This window comes from Hippopotamus amphibius, chromosome 1 (assembly GCF_030028045.1).
Source record: "Hippopotamus amphibius kiboko isolate mHipAmp2 chromosome 1, mHipAmp2.hap2, whole genome shotgun sequence".
Taxonomy (NCBI): domain Eukaryota; kingdom Metazoa; phylum Chordata; class Mammalia; order Artiodactyla; family Hippopotamidae; genus Hippopotamus; species Hippopotamus amphibius.
In genome coordinates this window covers 113,298,285-113,318,364 of record NC_080186.1, presented here as the reverse complement: position 1 = coordinate 113,318,364, position 20,080 = coordinate 113,298,285, and the positions used below count along the sequence as shown (strand labels likewise).

At 47.5% G+C, this 20,080-nt stretch overlaps 2 protein-coding genes across 3 annotated transcripts in view; both read right to left on the bottom strand.

The window, feature by feature from the left end:
• Positions 1-3,231: 3,231 nt before the first annotated feature.
• On the bottom strand, positions 3,232-12,205 carry PLEKHO1 (pleckstrin homology domain containing O1). The gene is made up of 6 exons (XM_057721913.1): positions 11,848-12,205; positions 10,999-11,145; positions 6,422-6,562; positions 5,618-5,722; positions 5,136-5,237; positions 3,232-4,050 (listed from the first exon to the last, which is right to left on the bottom strand). The coding sequence occupies exons 1-6, from the start codon at positions 11,875-11,877 to the stop codon at positions 3,346-3,348; spliced, it is 1,230 nt and encodes a 409-aa protein (XP_057577896.1). The 5' UTR covers positions 11,878-12,205; the 3' UTR covers positions 3,232-3,345.
• A 231-nt stretch (positions 12,206-12,436) lies between these two features.
• Positions 12,437-20,080, bottom strand: part of VPS45 (vacuolar protein sorting 45 homolog) — a 66,689-nt gene continuing 59,045 nt past the window's right edge. The window contains exons 15-16 of one of the 2 annotated variants that reach the window (XM_057721898.1): positions 17,447-17,549; positions 12,437-12,455 (exon numbers count right to left, since the gene is read on the bottom strand). In XM_057721898.1, coding sequence (XP_057577881.1) covers positions 17,462-17,549 — 88 coding nt within the window. In that variant the 3' untranslated portion in view covers positions 12,437-12,455; positions 17,447-17,461. Of the gene's footprint in view, positions 12,456-16,907; positions 17,550-20,080 lie in introns of those variants that run through there. The other variant, XM_057721889.1, reaches the window with a different exon arrangement.

Below are 20,080 nucleotides of genomic sequence, written 5' to 3'. Positions count from 1 at the left end.
TTTTCCCTTCCTTTTCTTTTCACCCTAAGCAACCCACAGCTATGCTGTGGAAATAGCGTGCAAATTAACTCATCAGCTTTCCAGGTCAGCACCTCAGATATTCTTCCTAATGGAGGCAGATCAGGACTGTACCTCAGTCTGTTCCCCAAACCTCTACTTCACAAGTTAATGGGGGAAGAACAGGAAAAGTAGAGGAAAATGTCATTGAAATAGGAAACGGCATTTAGTCCTTCACCTGTCTCTACCCCTCACCCCATTTCAACTCTGTGTCCTGGATTTCCTCATCTTCCTCGCCCGGGGCCTCCCAAAAGATTCTCCCTTTTCCAGTTCATCTGTGTAAGAAAAGAAAATAGCAGAGATGTTGGAAGAGAGGAAAGGAGGAAGAAAACTATACATCCTGAAAAATGTCTATCGGCATCTGTGTAGGAAGCATGTTGCCCCACATCTCCTACTCAATCCACCCATTTGCCTTAAAACACGTGACTGGGAGGAAGTAAGGGAAATACTGCAGGTAAAGGAACTGGAGTGAGGGGTCTGGGAGGAGGGGAAAGCTGGAGTTCCAGCGTTATTATCCTCCAAGCCGCAGTGCCTGTGCTCATTCTTCGTTAACAGAGATCACACTAGCAGCCCACCATCAGCGTGTGCTCTGTTTTTCTAGCAGGAAGCCTGGCTTTGTGCTAAGCTCTGAAATTCTTGAAGACAGGAAATCAAGCTTTCCCCCCTCTTTCTATCTCTAGCCTTTAGCACAGTACCTGGTGTTTTCTCTCCTTGAAGAAAGGCTTATGGGCACAGTCTGTGGACTAGATCAGCTCGTGTACCAGAACACAGTGACAGTAACCCCATCCCCTAAGCCTCATTCAAACTCTACTCCTCTGACCTGAACTACTGTTAATAGCCCATTGAGTCAAACTAATAATAGCAGCAGCTGCCACAGCAGCTATTTACCAGTCAGCAGGCATTCTCCATACATTATCTTTATACTTCCATTTTGCAGATGAGAAAACGGACACTTAGAAAGCTTGTGCCTTGCCGAGGGTCTCATAACTAAAAAGTCAGAATTTGAACCCAGATCTGTCTGGTTCCAAAGCTGGCCTCATTTTACCACCGTGTGGCCTGGTTTTGGTGCCTGAAGACCCTTAGGAGCCCAGTGCCCAACTCGTAGTCTCCCGGGGTCCCTGATCTTTCTTTTATGCTTCCCTTCACCTATCTTTCTCCTCTCCAGTGTCTCCCTCCATTCTCTAGCTCCCTTGGGAGCCACAGGTAATTGGCATGTTGGGATATACATGTCATCCTTGCTTTTGTCTTTTTCTTCATTATGTGGGAGCGACAAGGAAGAGAAACAGAAAAGGGAAAAGGCTGGTAAAAAAATTAATACAAAGCAGCAGACTTACATAAAGTAAATATCATTTTAACCTAGACTTTCAATATTTGTGACAATGGGCCGCTCTGCTGACCATGCTTGGAGTTTAGGTAAGTGAAACTTGTTTGGAGGACAGGAAGTCTGGAGACCCAGGTTCGCTACCCCAGGAGACTCGGAATGACATGTAGGTGGCACTCTGGTGTACTCTCCTCACTCAAGGATTCATGTAATCTAGTTAACTACAGGATAGATCTAGGGAAAACCTTCATGACTGTGAGTTGAGGGAACAGTGCGTGAGAATCTCTCTTCCCTGCAGATGTTCAACTTGGACACATTCTCCCATCTTGCTTATGTGGGTTATGGAGTAATGTCAGAGCAGAAGAATGCCAATTCAGGGTCTGTGTCTTGCCCAAAGGATTTTCCTTGTTTCCCTCCTGCCCCATCTTCCTGAATGTCACATGAGGGCAGCCTTGTGATCAGGATGTACACACAGTTTGTCCTCATTTTCTCCTCTTCTTCCATCTCACCCTTAGGGGAGCTCTACGTTTTGGCTCTTGGAGGTGAGAGGAGATCTAGGGAAGAGGATCAAGAGGCTAGCAAGGGGTCTACAGTTGACCCTTGAACAATACAAGTTTGAAATGCACAGGTTCACTTATGTGCGGATATTTTCCAATAAATACTACAATACTACACAGTCTGTGGTTGGTTGAATCCTCAGATGCAGAACAATGGATATGCAGGGCTGACTGTAAGTTACAGGTGGATTAACCCTTGCATTTTTCAAGGGTCAACTGTACATCAAAGTGTTTTAACCCTTCATTTACTTGATTCATAGGGCTATCTATCCCTTTCTTTCCAAAATCATTCATATCTTGCCTTCACAACTCTTCTCTGGACACTACCACTGTTATTAAACTTCATCTTAGAAACTTCAGAGGAAAGAAGCAATCAAAATGAGCTGAGTAGTATCTACCACAGACAAGAATGCAGGGGAGCCTCACAGCCCCAAAGGTGGCCAGGAGGGTGGTGGTGTGAGCATAAAGATGTTTTTCTAAAGCTGGGGCTTGATCAGTGTTGGAAGCGAGGTTTGAGGAAGGATCGAAGAGGCTACAGGAAACCCTAGCTTGACCGAAAGAGGAACCTGGGCATATATTTGGTTTTCCCCTTCATCCTAGCCAGCTTGCATCACAAATCAGTTTCCTTTTTAGTTTGGTTCTTCTGTGGGGTTGATGGTCCCTGGCTCCCCTGTGCTAGGTGCCCCTAGCCAAATGACCAAATCCATCTCATCCATCCAGGGTTTTAACTTTGAATCAGTGTTGGAAAGGGTGTGAGAGATGAAGGGAAGAAACACCTCATATAAGAAAGCCAGGCAGCTTGATCTCAATCTCAACAGAGGCTGCTAGGTGTGAGAAGCCAGTGTCTGGCAGTGGGGGTGGGCAGTAATTGCACAAATCCTCCTTGGGGGCTGGGATAAATTTCACTTCTGTGTGCGTGGACAGGTGGCACTGGCTCCCACATCTCCAGAGGCAGAACTGAGCGGCTGGAATTTCACCCTCAGACTGAAAACTTGGAATGGGACACAAGAGAAGCCCCCCCCGCCAAACTTAGGAGCTCAAACACATCCTTGGGAGCAGCCGTATATCCCTTACCACTCCTCAGAGGTGTGGGGTGTGTAACATGGTCACACTGTGCCCTCGTTACCCTCTCTCTCTTCATCCAGGTGAAAGCTTCTTAATACTGCTGTAGGGGTCACCTCCTTCCCAAATCTGACGCAACTCAGGTCTCAAAGAGATAGATGGGGGGAGGAAGGAAAGGAGGTGGGTGGGGAAATAAGGGCTGTAGGAGGGTCGAGCAGCAGCAAGAGCAACGGATTCGACTGTGTTTTTGTTTTCTTTTTTGACTGAGGTAAATAAAAAAGCTGTATCCTGCAACACCTGGAGATAAGAACGTCCACCCCCACACATTCCAGACTCTGTCCCCTTCCTTCACATCAGGCTCTTCCGGTACTGACTGTGCTGGGTGGTCGGCCTGAAGTGGGAGTCGGGGGTCTGCAGGTCCATCTGTTTGTACAAGTCCCTCAGCTCCCTGACCTCCTGCAGCACCCTCTTTGCCTGGCTCCAATTCGAGGACGCCTCTCCCAGCAGCCGCTCTGTCTCCAGCAGCAGCTGCTCCGACTCAGAATCGGGAGGAGACCGAGGGGGGTCCTTGGCCTTTCGCTTCCCATCTCCCAGTCCCTGAACCTCTGCCAGCAGCTCCTGAGTCTTCTCCAGTTTCCTTGCTACCAGGTCCTGGATGCGGGACAGCTGCCCGGGATGGGGTGGGATGGGGCTCGGGGAGTCCTCGGCCCGCAGCTGGACCGCGCGGGCTGGGGCAGCGTCCCGCTGAGACAGGATCTCCTCCAGGGAGGCACAGCGGCCTTTTTCTGTGGGGGTCAACTTCTTGGGTGCCTGGGGGGTGTAGGTGGCCCCTTTGTCCGGCTTCTCCCAAGGTCGGGGAAGGCCGCCTGCCCCGTCCGAGGAGGGCTGGATACGGTCTGAGTCTGCTCTCCGCCGGCTGCCTGCCAGCTGGGCCACAGACTTGTCCAGGTCGACTCGAAAGCTTTCAGCACAGGAGGTTGGTTCCTCAGGGGAAGGGTCTTCCTCCTGGATCAGGTCCAAGGTCAGCATGCCATCCGAGGTAGAGGTTGAAGCCTGGAGAGGGAGAAGCCGGGAATGAAGGGGGTAGATTGTCATCAGTGGGCATTTCAGGACTGACCGCCTGAAAGAGAAGCAAGCTGTGGTCATTTCCCTCCTCAACGTGCCTTCCCTGAATGAGAAGCCCCCAGTCCTGACACAGCCCTCTGACTTCGTTTGCTATTTCTTATTCCTTTGATACTAATTCTTATTTCTTTCATTTTTCTGTGATTTAAAGTAATTTCTCCTGCCTTTTTCCCGTATTTTCCACTTTACTACGAGCTTCCTGAAGTGTCTTTTTCCTCCATATTGTGGGGTCTAGGCATCCGTTGGGTTTGACACACGTGGGATGCCTGGCATGGCAGGGTAACTGTCCTTTTCCATCTTCTGAGCCACCCACCTCAAGCCCCTCTGCTGTTCGGACCTCAGAAACCCCTGTCTTAAAATAAAACTTGTTCCACTTCCAGAATACTGTAATTAAAAAAAAAGTGACAAGGGTATGCAGCACCTCATATGTACTGATACACACGTTGTTTGAATCATTCCTCGCAGCGACCCTTCACGTGGGCATGATTACGGCCCTGCTATGCAGTTGGAGGTCGCAGCTTCAGAGGACACTGCAAAGCTAGGTTCCAACCCAGTTCTGTTCGATTCCAAAGCCCATGTTCCTTCTACTATACCTGAGTGCCTCTTTCCCTAGACACTCAGAGCTCAGAGAGATGAAAGAAAATCCTTGCTCCTCTAAATTCCTGGGTGCGTAATGCTGTTACCCGTCAGGAGAGCTAGCTACCAGACAGTACCTTATACTGCCTTGTACCGTATTCATCTCTTCTATTTTTCACTTCCCTTGTGGGTATATCTCACGCTCCCCGAAGGATGATCCATTTATTGAGGGCAGGACTTTCAGATTCATAGTAGGTGCTGAATAAATACTTTCGGTTTGGAGCAATCAAGAAAGGGAACAGGGTGGAGGGACTTCCCTAGCCTTTGACCTTGGTACACAGATGCCTCTGGTGGGCTGTCTGAGATAACAGTCCCGTCTGAGATGAACTGACGTGGAGTTGACCCTTCGGCAATTTTTACCTTCTTAGAGTCTTACATACCACGGCCATTAGGTGTCCCCGAGTTGGGGGGCGGCGAGAGTGCTGGATTTTGGCCCTGTCTCGCGTGGGGTGGGCGAGATAGCTGTCCTCCTCAACGGTGACCTGAAGAGACGCACTGTGAGTCGTGGCCGCTATTCAGAGACTCTCTGTCCCACCCCAGCTTCCGCTGAGGCCTGAACATGCCTGGACTGGGAAATAATCCCACCTCATGAACTGCTTCTGAGCAAATCCAAGGGCAAGGGATGTACTGGACATGAAGGGGCTCCTTAAGCTGGCCCAGGGCTGGCCCACGCTTCAGAAAGCAGGGAAAGAGGAGCTGGCAGACTCAGAGACTTAGAGAGCAGCTAGAAGGAGAAGCTGGTGGGGAGAAGCAGAGCTGGTGGGGAGCGAGTAAATGGGGCCCGCACCATCCTCTTCCCTCCTCAGTGAGTCATTCTGCTCCCTCTGCCTCAGCGCCCACTGCCCACAGTGAGCCCTCTGACCTCATCCAAGATGCGGTTCTTGGCTCGGGTGATGGCGGAGTTGAGGGCGTTGATCCATGATTCCTTCTCTTCTGGACTCACTGCCAGGAAGATCAGGTTGGGTGCCTGTGAGGAGAAGATTCTTGTTTTCAGTCAGGGTTTCAGAGTTGGCCTTGACAGTGAAGAAATGAGAAATTATCATCTCATTCTCTTAGACCCAGCTCTTGGAAGGAGAGAGATTCTACTTCTGCAGTCATGTGTAACTTAAGGAAATCAGCCTCTATTCCTGCAAAATGCCGTTGCTCGGAGGATGTTTTAGAAATAGCCAAGGAGGAGCTCAGAAGGGTACTGGATATTAATAGGGCACTGGAGATTGAGGAGGTTTGGTGAAGGACAGATACTAAAGTAAAGATCTTTAAATGTTTGAAGAAATAGAAGGTGACAGGAATGGCTGCCCTGGGTTCCCTCAGACAAGAGAAATTAGGTTCAGAATTTCAACCACCCATCAGGGTACATGGAAAAGTGGCTGTCTCCCAAGAGGTGTAGGGGTCTGTGTGTGTGCATGTGTGTGATAGAGAGAGAGAGAGAGATACAGAGAGAGAGATGATCTTTGTGGCTGGACAGTTTAAACGCTGGCTTGCCTGGAAGGAAGGAATGGCCACAATATTCTCAGGTTAAATAATAAAAGCTGGCAGGAGAGCGGTAATTCAGGGCCTCTGAGCCAAGAGAGCTGAGAGAGAGGTCCTGAAGGGGAAGGTGTTCTCTGCCCCCCACACCCCTGAGCTGGTCAGTGGTCCACTGGCCAAGGTGGCGGAAGGCGCATACCGTGTTCCCGGGCTGTCTGGAGTGGGCAAGAGTGAACTTGCTATGATTCTTCTTGCTTCTGCTCTTGGATTTCCGGAGCTCTTCACACTTCTCATAGTCACTCAGGTCAAACACCTCTTGAATGTTTTTCTCATCTTTTACCTGCGGGAGGGTTGGAGGTGAGGTGACGAGGATAAAATCACTTCGTCCCTTCTCCCAAATTGTGAGTTTAGACAGGTCTTGGGAGCCTGAAGAAGCCTGGGAGGGGAGGGATGACAGGAGAGGAAAAGGCTGTCCCACCCAAGGCCCGCAGAGGCCTGACAGGGGCGCGCAGCCCTGACGTCCTGATTCCTCGGGTGGGTTTCCATGTAAACCCCGTGTCCCCACTCCCCTCAGTCAAGCTACTGCTTCTGGAGCCCCAGTTCGTCTTTCTTCACTGTGACCCCCACTTTGTCCTTGAAAGGACACAGTTAGAGGGCTAACAGCTTAATCCTATCGTCCTGAAGGAAGCAAGACCCGGGTGGCCCCTGGTTGTTCAAAGGGAGGAGGTAAAGGCAGGGCCAATACCAGGGGTGTCTGGAGGGAATGAAGGGCTGTCTCTGGCCTCCCTGTTTTATGTTTATGTTGTTGCTTTCTTACCCCCATCTGGCTCCTTCCTTAAATATATACTATTATGAAGAGACTTCTCTCCTTCCTTTCAGGAGCTTCAGCACCCTAGGAACAGCAGCCCTGTGTTCAGTTTGTTGAGTTTGTTCAGACAGGGTGAAAAGTACACCTGTAGTTCCTATCCCTCCTTCTTCCTTCCAAGGTACCGTGACTACCCAACCTAGCTCCTGTGGGCTTGAGAAGCCACTTAAATCATCCACTGCTCTCTAGGCAAAGATGCATTTATACACTCCCTGGAGACTACTTGGAAAAGTGTTCTGCTATCTGTTTCCATGATTCCAGTTTGAGCCCTTACTGCCAGGAAGTTCCTCCTTATGTCTAAACAGAGCCCTTCCTGCTTATAGAACCTATCTTGCACCTGGTTCCACCCTTAGCAGCTCTATCCAGAATTTGGCTCTTAACTCTCTTGCTGAATGTCTAATCAGAGACAATTCCGTTTGTATCCTCCAACCCCAACCAGCCTTTTATGAATGCCACAAAGCTAATTCCACTAACATTTCTGCCAAGGTCTGTGTTAAACCTCTCAGGGTTTTTCCTCCTGTCCCCTAAGGTGTGCCCGTAGCCCTGGCCCTCTGAATCTGTGGTCTGGCTTGCAAGAGGACAGAAGACTTTGTCACTGGCCCAGACGGAGCAGCCTGTGATCAGAAAACCCCTTCCCCCTCTGCTACTTGTGCCTGGGATGGGAAGACCCCTTCCCCCTCTGCTACTTGTGCCTGGGATGGGAAGACCCTTCCCCCTCTGCTACTTGTGCCTGGGATGGGAAGACCCTGGGGAATAAGCTGTTCACGTTTTCCTGGGATGAGAGATGAAAACTGCCAGCACTTGTTAAAACTAAACAAACAGACGCAAGTAGCCTCATATGTTCCTTGGAAGATATCTACCCTCCCTGACTGGAATTATTTCACAAAAGACTCCCCACTTCTCAAGCTATGACATAGGAATTGTGTGTATGGAGGTGACTTCATCTATCTGCCTGGTTCTTTCTTCCATCCCCCAGGCCATCTCTGCTCTTGTATCTGCCCATCCTTCTGACTTGACGCTGGACCCAGGAGGCTGACACAGACCTGTTCAGGTGAATGGCTGCTCATATATCCACCTTTGTTTGTTTCCATACAGCATGGCTTCTCCAGGGCTCTCCCCTACCCTGGGCTCCCTGGCTTTGGGCTAGGAAGTGACCAGAGGCCTTGAAGGATTGTGGCTGAATGCGGACAAGATGCCGGCAAGGGGTGTCCCAGAACAATTCCCAGAAACACCGGAGCAGGGATGCAGGGTGATGCATCACTCCTCCCCGCCTCCTTCCTCAGAGCTGAGACTATCAGGAGAGGCCAGAAGTCTTGGAGAGGAAAGTGCTGGGTGTGTGTATGTAGCCAGGGGAAGGGAGTTACTTGTTCTATCTTCCTTAGGGGAAGGGAAGGGAAGGGAAGGGAGGTATTCTGGCTTGGATACAACTGATAAGGAGCTCTGGGGAGCAGAAGACATTGACAGAGGTTAGCCCCTCACAGGGCAGGGGTAGGAGATGGGGTAAGGCAAGCAATAAGACAAGCATATTCCATTGCCCAGGGAAGACGGGCAACTCCAAGACCCTAGTTCTCCACTGTACTGTTTTTGCTCCTCTGATTTCCACAGATTTCCAATTTCCAGTTACCACCCACCAGAGTCAACCCTTCCTTTCCCCTGATTCTTTGTCCTTATTCCACAGAAAGGAATTTTTCCCGTGCTTGCCAAAAAAGACGCCCTGAACTCAATTTCCTCTACTGTGAGGTCTCCCCAGGGTTGAGTTTCTGTTCCTATACGTCAGCCCCAGGATCATAAGGTGCCTTTTGACTGAGAAGAAGGAAAACGATTATTAACAACAAATACAGAAGGATTTCTTTGGTGGAGACAGTTGCGAAAAAAAGACTGGTGCAAATTCTAGGGGAAAGAGTTAAGAATTTCCTTGCATGAACGTGTAAATTACAAACATCACACTATATTAAAAAAAAAAACAAAACACCTTGACTCTATTGGCTCTGGAGCTTTGGGGAAGTGGACAGATTAAAGCCTGCAGTCCTCGATCAGTTTTACCTTTAGGCCTTTGTAGCATGCAAACTGGCTCCAAAGAAGAGTAATACCAATCGCCTTGTTCCCTCTTTTCCTATGCCTTTCTCAGCAATGGGCAGTTGGCCCCATGACTGGTCAGATGCTCCTGACTCACAGGACACCAGACATCCTAGGCTGAGGTCATTCCATCCTTTCCCCTGTCTCAGAACCCCTTCCTCCACAAACAAGGGTCAACCACACTCTTTTGCCCCCAGACTCTGTTCTTTGGACAAATACAAACAAAAAAAAGTCTTATTCCTTCTATCCGTCCCCTGATCTCATTTTTTCCCCACTGACGTGTGGGAAGTTCTCCCTGATTGCTCACAAGAGTTTCCTGCCATTATGAAGTTCAGGGAAGACAGGAGATACACTTTGACACTTGCTTAAAAAAAAAAAAGAGAGAGAGAAAGAAAGGAAGAAAGAAAGAAAGAGAAAGAAAGAAAGAAAGAAAAGAAAGAAAGAAAGAAAAGGAAAAAAAAGAACAAACCGTGGAAAGCCTGCAAGTTGTGGAAAAACCTTGGGTAGGATTTGGGGTTGGGTAGAGGTGACCCTTAAAAATAAATTCTCCTGTCAAAGTGTTTTCTCACCTCACTCCATCACCAAGTTCTTGGCTTAGTGTAAACAGCAAGGTTTAAATACCCTTAAGAGGGATCTCTTTGGCCCTGGCACAACTTAATTCTTTCTTAGCTGCCTCGGTAGATGTTCTGTTCAGATGAATACTTTCTCTAGGACTGCGCGTGTGTCTGCTTCAATACCATAAAAGGATTTATTTACCTAAATATAGTCTATGCAGAAAGCAGAAGAGGTTAGAACTCAGGAAGGACTTCCCAGTTAGCCCCGGGCGAGGGAACACAAAATTGGGGGTGGTGGGGTGGAGGGTCATCCTACAAGGGGACCTGAGGACAGTCTCCTAGGCGATGCTGACACAGCAGCAGAGGTAGGGGCTGGAATGACTTCTAACCCACGGAAGGGCAATTTCAGTTTCTCAATATTACTATGTGTTTTTGATCCCAAGAATTAGAGATAAAAGAGAGAAGAATCTGGATTCAATATCTGGGCTCAGGTTCTGACCCAATGTGGAATGTGGTTTTCATTTTAACTGTACACTCAAAGACATAGAGACATGCAAGGGTTTGTAACTCCATTCTCCCTTCTGATATAATGGGGAGGGGGGCTGGGTAGGAAGGAATGGAGAATGAGTTTCTTGCTTCTGTTTTTTTAAGTAGAGTGGGGGTGGGGAACAGAGAACATGTTGGTTAGGGGCACTGGCTTCAACAGAAATAACTGCCACTTGCAGATATTCTACCTGCGGTCATGTGAGACTGACCCTGGGTCGTACGTGTGCTTTCTGTGATTCGGGGCAGCTGTGCTGCTGATATGACTTGCATATGTCCCTGTGAGAGACAGGAAAGGGGAGCTAGCTGGGTTGGGGTGGGGGAGGGCAGGAAGGCGTGGAGAATAAGCTGAACAGTGTTTCAGCAGCAACAGCAAAGCAGAAAGAATCCTCCGGTCAGCTAGAGGCCAGGATAGGGTAGGGGGCAGCAGGGGACACTTAGAACTTTTGAGACATTCTTGGGAGGCAGTTATTATAGTTGTCAGAAAGGTATTTTCAAAGAAAAATCTTTAAATAAGATGCAAAATCAACTCCTAATTCTAACTCAGGTCTTCTCACTAAAGGGTGACCCTTCTCTGCAGATAAGATGGGGGTAGAGACCAACCGGACCGCCGAACTAGCTTTTGGAACGAAATGAGGGGTGAGGTAAAGGGGAGATGAGAAGTAGATAAGACCCCTGCGGAGAGACAACGTGGAGACTATGAGAAAACAGGGACAGTCAGCGGCAAAGGGCACCTACCTCCTTTTCAGAGACGTAGAGCTGGTCCCCTTTCAGCACCACGTAGCGGTTTTTCCAAATCTCCCTGAAAATCCCTTTCCCGCAGAATTTCCGGACCCAGCCGACCTTCTCGGGCGGTGCAGACTGATGATTTCCATCCTGAGGCCCCTGCCCTCCCCGAGCCAGATGAGAACCGCACGGTTAGGTGGTTACAGCTGTCTCCTCCTCCCGTCCAGTCCCCCCGCGCCCTCCTCGGTCCCCGGTCCCCTCCTTCCCGCGTCCGCCCCGCCGCAGCTGGAGGCAGGGAGCCCCGCGTCCACTCCCCACTTCTCCAAAGCCTTTCGCCCCAAGGAACTCGCTCCCCGCTCGCTCCCCTCCCCCTTCTCCCAAATAAACAACTGAAGCAGCCAGAGGAAGGGGCGAGGGCCGGGCTGGGGCAGAGGGGCGGCCTCCGGGGGTCCCCGCCGGGCCCCCGCGCCCTCCGCCAGCCGCCCTCCGCGCCGCGCCGGGCTCAGCGGCGTTTTATTTTCTTTCGCATTGTCTCCTCGCCGCTGCAGAGCGCGACGCCAGCGGCCGCCCGCCGCCTGGGGAAGCGGAGGCCGGGGGTCGGGCAGAAACTCAGCCAAGTTAGCCCCCCGCCCGAGTAAGCAAACAAAAGCCCCCGCCGGTGCCTCGTCGTGGGGCCTGGCGCGCCGAGGCCGAGGCGGAGGGGACCGGCGACCGGGCCGGAAGGAGGGGGCCGGTGCGGGGCGTCCCCGGCCCCCAAGCCGGCCGCCCGCGGCCCCGCCGGGGCCGGGGTCTCGGGGCACAGAGTCGGCGGCGGGCACGGGGTGGGCACGGGGCGGGCACGGGGCGGGCAGGCGCACTCACCCTCTTGGTGGAATTGTTCTTCTTCATCATTCCGGGCGCGCGGGCGGGCGCCGAGGGGCGGCCCCGCGTCGGGGGCCGAGGCCGCTTCGAGGGGGCTCCTGCCCAGGGGGAGGGTGCGGAGAGGCCCCCGGCGCCGCCGCCGCCGCTCCCTCCCTCTCCCGGACTCTCCCCCTCTTTGTAGCTCCGGTTACACTAAAGGCCGGCCTCCCTCGCGCTCGCACACACACGCACGCCCGCTCCCCGCCCCTCGGCGCCCTCCATCCCGGCGCCCACGCGGCCCGGGCCCCCGAGCGCGCCCCCGCCGCCCGCACTCCCGGCCCGGCCCGGCCCGGCCGCTCCCCCGGCCCGGCACGCTGTGGGCGGCCCAGCCCGCGCCCCGCAGCTCCATCAACCCGCCCGCTGACGTTGCGAGTTCAGAATAAAGGGCGAATCGCCGAGCCGGAGAGAGTGCGCTCCCCCCACCCCCCTCCTTTGTTTCTGACTCACGGAGGGCGAGGAAGACAGACCTAAACCCCGCCGGGGAACGGCGTCTGGAGGGGCAGGGAGACACAGACTCGCACAGACGGCCGGAGCGGGAGGTGGAGCCGGAAAAGACAGCCCGGGGCGACCTGCCGAGAGAGACGGCAGGGGCGGATGGGGAGGATGACAGAGAGACGGGGAGGTTTATGAAGACTGGCGATAACCTAGATCGAGATCCCCTCCTTCCTGAACCCAAAACAAAAACAGGAGCGTGAGCTGGGAGAACGCGTTATCCAGGACTGGCATCTGGAATTCCCACTCCCTAGGTGGTAGAGATAGTGGTCTGGTCAGGTCAACTGTTGGGGAAAAGTTTTACGCTTCGGAGGATACTGATGTGCAGGGGGACTCCGTGGAAGAGAAGTTAATATTAATACACATTTCTTCCAATTTACAAAGCCTCAGGCCTTATTTGAGGCTCAGGAGAATAGCCCTAAGTATGCGGTAGATATTATGATCTCCATTGCACAGAGAGAAACGTGAGATTCGGAGTGGCTAAGGGATTTGCAGACACACTGTAAGTGCTGGCAGGAGTAGAATTCTCTGTCTCCAAAGCCCTGGTCTGTTAGACCAAATGACTTTAAATATAAGCTCCAGGTGAGGCTTAAACTTCCTACTACCTGGTATCTCTCCCTGATGCACTGACATGTAAAAATTCCATGTAAGTGCCCAGAGGATGCCCTGGCTGGGGAAGGCTCTGTGGATCCTAAGCCAGATCTGCCTCAGAGCCTACACACCAACATCTTAGTAACTTCATTTTTGCCCCAGTACACATTTAATGTGAAGAGGAGAGTCAGGAAACCTAGGTTTGGGGACTGGTTTCATCACTGCTCTGTGGCCTTTGGTCAAGTCACCGAATTTCTTTGGGCCTCAGTTCCTGTACATATTAAATAGTGACTGCCACTTACATCAACACGGAAAGATAGGGGAATATATGAGATGACCCATGAAAGTCCTTTAAAAATATAGTATTGCCCTCTAGGGCTAATTACTAAATAATGAGCTAATGAACACATTGCCTGGCATATGGTAGGCATGCAGTAACTTCAAAATGAATAAAAATCCCTGGCACAGAGGAACAGGAAGAAGGAAGAACCCCTTTTTCAGAGATGTCTCAAGGTAAAAGAAAATGTTGGCCAAATTGAGGAGTGGAGTGGTCTTGGCTTTTTCTGGTATCTGTCAAATGAAGGAGGGGGCTTCTCTCTTTTTCCAGCCCCCCTTTTCCCTTAATCCAATAATATTCCTCATGACCTCTTTTCATTTACCATAGTAGTTAATTCCTGTATTTTAGACATATAGAAATGTATCCTTTCAAAATGCTCTCATATATCATTTCTTTAAATCTTTAGTGCCACCTTGTGAGGTATATATCCATGGAATAAATATTATTCCCACTTGGAAAATGAGAAAAAAGGGCATGGCAAATCAACCGACTTGCCCAAGTTTACACAGCAAGTTACTGGCTAAACAGATTAGAATCCAGGTTTTCTGACTCCACTCTACTGTTTAGGTTTCATACACACACACACACACACACACACACACACACACTTTCTCTCTCTCTCTCTCTCTCTCCGCTTCCCACCATCTCCATTTCCCACCCTATTAAAAAAGTGATTTAATAAGAATGAGAAAATCCAGGGTATCTTCATAAGTAAGGAAGCAACATGTCCCAATATACTGGTGAGAAAACTAACCTGTTTGATCTTTTGAGGGCTTGCTGACCAGGCAGATAGGAGTGGTTTGGACTTTTAGTTTATTTTTTTAAAATTTTTATTTCTTTTAAATTTATTTATTTATTTTATTGGCCGTGTTGGGTCTTTTTTTTTGCTGTGCGCAGGCTTTCTTTAGTTGCGGTGAGTGGGGGCTACGCTTCGTTGTGGTGCGCAGGCTCCTCATTGCCGTGGCTTCTCCTGTTGCGGAGCACAGGCTCTAGGTGCGTGGGCTTCAGTAGTTGCAGCATATGGCCTCAATAGTTGTGGCTCACAGGCTCTAAAGCCCAGGCTCAATAGTTGTGGCACACGGGCTTAGTTGCTCCGCGGCATGTGGGATCTTCTTGGAGCAGGGATCGAACCTTTGTCCCCTGCATTGGCAGGCAGATTCTTAACCACGGCGCCACCTAGGAAGCCCCGGACTTTTAGTTTAAATAGATTCTGGTTTTGGGGAAAGAAGTAATTCATGACTTGCCCCATCTTCCTTTAGTCAGCAAATATTTGAGTACATCCTGTATGCAAGGTAATAGGGTCCTGTGTGTGTATCAGGCAGGAGCTGGAGCTTTGTGGAACATCAGGCAGAGGGACTGCTAAAAAATCAAAACCCTCCTAAGTAATTTTCAGATTCCAGAACAGATGCATGTAGGCTGGAGAACCTTCCCTATTTGTTCCTGAAGATGTTACATAAATCTCTGGTTTTTCTCTCTCATTTACCTGCACTGCTGCACTGCCTCATCTTACCATCCTGCCCCTACCTTCCCTCACTTTGTCTCCCTTTGTCCTGTTACTTATCCCTCTTTCCATTAGCCATCCTCCTCCCCTGGCCTGTCCTTCAAGCTTTCCTTCTCTCCACCAGGTGAACTTTGTGGCACCCGAATTGGGGTCTATGAATTGGGACTATTTCCAAAGACCAGTTCTTAAGTGAGAAATCCTAGAGTAAGAACTTATGGGTTCCTTTTCTCATTTTCATAGCACTGTCTCCTCAGTGAGCTTAACACTACCCCACACATAAACCACAAAAATAACTCAAATAACTCAATTTCCTTCTTTGGTGGAGATAAGATACTAGGGGTACTCATGGTGGGTTACCTCCCTAAATGCATCACCATGGATAAGATGTAACTGTCGGTAGCCTTATTCTTAAATTGACTATTTTATAAGTAACTCCACTTAGAGGAAGAAGGGAGCCATCAGAGATAAGGATTGTGAATTGCCTCACATTTACTGGGCAGAAACTGTTATTCAAACAGTTGTTTCACTAAAAACCAGCACCTTGGCTTTTGTAGAGTAAATGGGACATAGAGGTATTGACTAGGGCATTTCAATGTTTGGAGGAGAGGTCATTAAAAGCATATGAGACTTAATTAAAATGACGTTTTTAGGGACCTCCCTAGTGGTTCAGTGGTTAACACTCTGTGCTTCCATTGCAGGGGGCCCTGGTCAGGGAACTAATATACCACATCCCTCTTGGAGTGGCCAAAAGATTAAAAAAAAGAAAGGCGTTTTTAAAGGGGAAAAATAAAGGGCCAGTAATAATGTAATCAGCTCTGTAAATCTTAAAATATGAATCTTTGATCCTTAATAAGGAAATGCCAACTTCTGGCATAAAACATCCTGAAGGTAAGGCTCATTTCTTAGACTTAAATTTTTTTTCCTTTTTTTGGGGGGGGGGGGTCGGGGGGCATCCCACGTGGTATGCAAGATCTTAGTTCCCTGACCAGGGCCCCCTGCAATGGAAACAAGGAGTCTTAACCACTGAACTGCCAGGGAAGTACCTAGACTTATTGATATTGTTAGCTGAGTAGCAAGTGAATACTGGAAGCAAGTGAATAATGAGAATGATATTAGAAAAGTCTCTGTTCTTATTCTAATTCCAGAGTTATCTTGCCAAGAGAAAGGCAAGCACAGGTAATCCTGCTTGGAGGAAGGAGGTTTCTGTTTATTTGAAAAGACTATGTAACTTGTAAAACACTGCATTTAAAACTTGTCTCCCCTAGCCTTAAAAGTAAGGCTGCCTTACTTTTTTCATTATTAAAAAAAATAAAAAACCAAAATCGAACAGAACTTATTAGATCTTAGCTCTTAGCTGTCATATGGACAAAAGCCTTAGGGCTTTGCATGAGTGTAAGGTAAAGAAACAACAGCTGAGAGCTGAGAGGAATGGGGAGAAGGGAGATGCATCGGATGACCCTTCAGCTCTTCCCTCTGCTCCTTGAACTGCTGATTAATGCAGTGGGAGGATGACAGGAATCCAAACATGTTGTGTAGTGATTTTGTATCCCCAACTTGCCGACAGGAATCAATCTTATTTACTATTATTAGTCGAATTTCCTTGGGTGGTTTACTGTGTACCAGACAATGTTCTAAGTGCTTTAAATGTATTCTCTCATCTCATTTAGTCCTTACGATCCTATGAGAAGGTACTTTATTATTCTCTTTTTACAGATGAGGAAACTGAGCCACAAAGAGACTTAATAACATTTCCAAAGCCACATAACTGTGACACAGATTGAGCCTAGGATATCTGATGCTAGAGAATGTTTATCAACATAAAAGAAAGATTTAAAAAATTATTACTGAGCACCAGGGAGGGACTGTGATATGATGTGAGCACACCATAATTTCCTGGCATAAATGACATTATCACTTTCCACGGCTTTCAAGAGAAGTGAAATTGACACCAGAATTTATTATTTGCCTTGACATACTTTAAATATCCTTTGGGTGGAGGCAATGCCTTCTCTATGTTTGGTGTAAAGCCAGCTCATGCCTCATCTCATAAATTCCCATAAATAGTTATTAACCCCAAAGAAACATAAACGAATCACTTGTATCTTTTCACAAAATGAATTTTTATTGTAGTCATACATGGTTTCTCAGTACCACAGAAAATTGCAATTTAGGGACAAAATTTTTGGATGGTTCTTACAGAATTATGATGAGTTTTCAGAAATGAGTTGTACAGGAATGTGGTTAATGAAAAATAAAAGGGGTCAAGAGAAGAGAGAATCTATAGTATGTGCATCTAATTTTTACTTTTTAAAACTCCTTTAAGCTCTGATAACCCTTTTCTCAAGTAAAATCTCAACAAAATTTACCAGAAACTGAAGAGACTGTGCTATCAAATACAAGGAATACATTTATTTATTTCATAAAGAAACCATGAGAAAAGCAGGTTGGAATGGGCTCAGACTTATTCTCAACTCGTCACTGGAGTCTTGGCGTCTGTGCCAACAGTTCAGGAATCAGCAGGCTACCTGGAGATAAGTTATAACAAGAAGCACAAAACCCAAGGCTCTTCTCCAACACCCCTCTGGTCAGTAGAGAAAGCCTACAGCGAGGAAGAGGCGAAGCTGCACCATTCTGCTCACCTTTCCATCACCATTTCATCTTCTGCTTGCTGACCTTGATGTAACTTGAGAGCTTTCCTTGCTTCGGCTGTGCAGTCCAGAAGCCAGAACTTCCTCTAGGAAACTGACCAATAGACTTGAGGTTACTCAAAGGGAAAAAAAAAAGCATCTCCAAAACAGAATATCTTGCTAATGACATCTAACTAGATGAAAGGATATCATGAATAGAACACAAGAACTGGTCTGATATTTGGGTGCAGAATAGAAGCATCAGTTGAGCATTAAAAACATCCAGACTAGAAGGAGAACACATTTGTATGCTTCCCCAGGGTTCTCATTGTGTTTTTTTTAGCATTAAACCTGTAAGATTTGTTAAGACTAATATTCCAAGTTTGAAATTTCTAGTCGGGAACCCAGAATTTTTGAGGGCAAGGCTACTATTGTACATTAACTCAGAACCATGTTACAGCAGCACTTATCTATACTCCTGAAACTGCCTCAGAACTTGTATTGTGCCTCTAGTCTCTTCTTTATCCAATCTACTCTCAAAGTGGCACCAGTTTTCTAAAATACAGATTATATCCTATTGTATACTCTCCCCTCTTCTGCTTAAAAACCTTTGCTTACAGAATAATATACAGATTAAAATTCAAGGCCCTTCATAATACGGCCTAATAATAACTAATACTTGTATTTATTTTGTTCTGAGAACTGGTTTAAGCCGTGAGTGTGTGTGTGTGTGTGTGTGTGTGTACGTATAGATGTAGTATATGTATATATGCTATTATCCTTATTTAAAAAATAAAGACACCAAGCTATAGAGAGATTATGTGATTGCCAAGGTCACAACAGCTAGTAAGTGGCTTAGCTGGGATTCAAACCCAGCTCTAGAATCCGTGCCCTTTGGCACCACACAGTACTCTCACTTGTCTGGTTCCATCTCCCACCAACCATGCAACCTATGTACCTTCCATGCCCAACCATTCACTATTCCCTAAACGTGTCCTAAGCTTTCATACCTTTATGCTTTTGTTCTTATTATGTCCTACACCTGAAATGACAGACTACCGCTTCTTTGTCTGATGAAATCCCTTTATCCTTTAAGTCTGAGGATTTAAAGCCACCTTTTCTGTGAAGCCTTCCCAAGCTCTCTTCCATGCTGAACTAATCACCCCCATCATCATTATCACTTTGTCCTAGTGTTATTTTAGAATGATAGCATGATATTATTATTAATTAGGTACTCTATACATTATTGATGCCAACATAGACTGTGAGTTACTTAGGGTGGGACTAAGATTTATTCGTCTTGGATCTACAGGGTTTACCACAGAGGCTGACACCTAGCAGGTGCCCAATAAAGGTATACTGAATAAATGAAGTAATTAAAATAGCTACCCATTGGCAAGAAAGCCTTCTCTATAACACAGGAGTTTTGGGGGCAGTACTTATAAGTATGCTGGACTCACTCTCAGGATACAGATCTACAGCAGACGGAGACTGGAGAAATGACCAGGTACTTTATTATTACCACAGCTGTGCAGTTTTAGACCTGGAAGATTCTAGGCTTAGAGAATTTAAATTCCAAACTCCTCTGCAAAAGAAGAAAATGGTGAAGTGGAGGGAAAGGAGTAGAAGCTAAAATCATCTATTCCTCTACTGAACACCTCTGTTAATACTGGCACCTCTCTCTAGCCTGGCTCTTTGGCCATTTGGACAGGGGACACTTTGAAGTCAGAAAACAAGTGTCAGGAAATGAGGCAGCATTGCTTTTTTTTTTTGAAAGACAACACAAGAAGTCTTTGACTCGTGACTTTCAGTAAGAATGAAACCAATATGCTAGGAAATCCTATAGGAATTTATGAGGTGATCTTTGCTTCATATGAGATTCTGCTACATGTGCAAAGGAAAGGAGTAACTTTCCTGAAATTATACTTAAAGATCCTCCTCTGTGTATCAACAAGACCCCACATTCTTGACGGCAAAGAGAAAATACTATTTATATTTGCCAGGCCTAATTTTGTTCCCCAAGGCCACTGTGGCTTTTTAAAAAGTATCTATTTGGGGACCTTGATGAGTCACTGCAGAATGCTTTAAAAATTATAGGCGATGAACATATTGGTATCTGTACCCCAAATTTTGACTATGTTTTAAAAACAACAAAAAAGAATGAATTTTCTTTTCTAGATTTGTTTTAAATCAGTCTTACTTAAAAAGAGCAAACTCAAAAATCCCACTCCCCTGTGGTACTATAGTCCAATTCAATTCAGCTCAGTTCAATTAAGTTTAACAAATAGTTAGTGAGCATCCATTATGTGGTAGGCACTGAACTAGGTGTATACACGAACACTTGCTATGACTCCTAACTTTAAGGGGCTCTCAGAGAGACAGACAATCACAACACAGTGTGAGAGATGGTATAAACAGAGATGGTACCAGGAGCTAATCTAGTGGATCAGCACTATTGCTTGTCTTGGTGTGTGCTGTCATCAGGGTACTTTCCACTCTATGGCGAGGAGGAAGGTGGGTAGGAAAAAGCCCTGATTTTGAAATGTCAACCTCAAAAAGTCTTGCATCACACACTGAAAAGCAAGTTTCTTCTCTTTTAAGTCTTTGGTAAGGGACTAGAGACTAACACTTAAAGGATTTTAAATT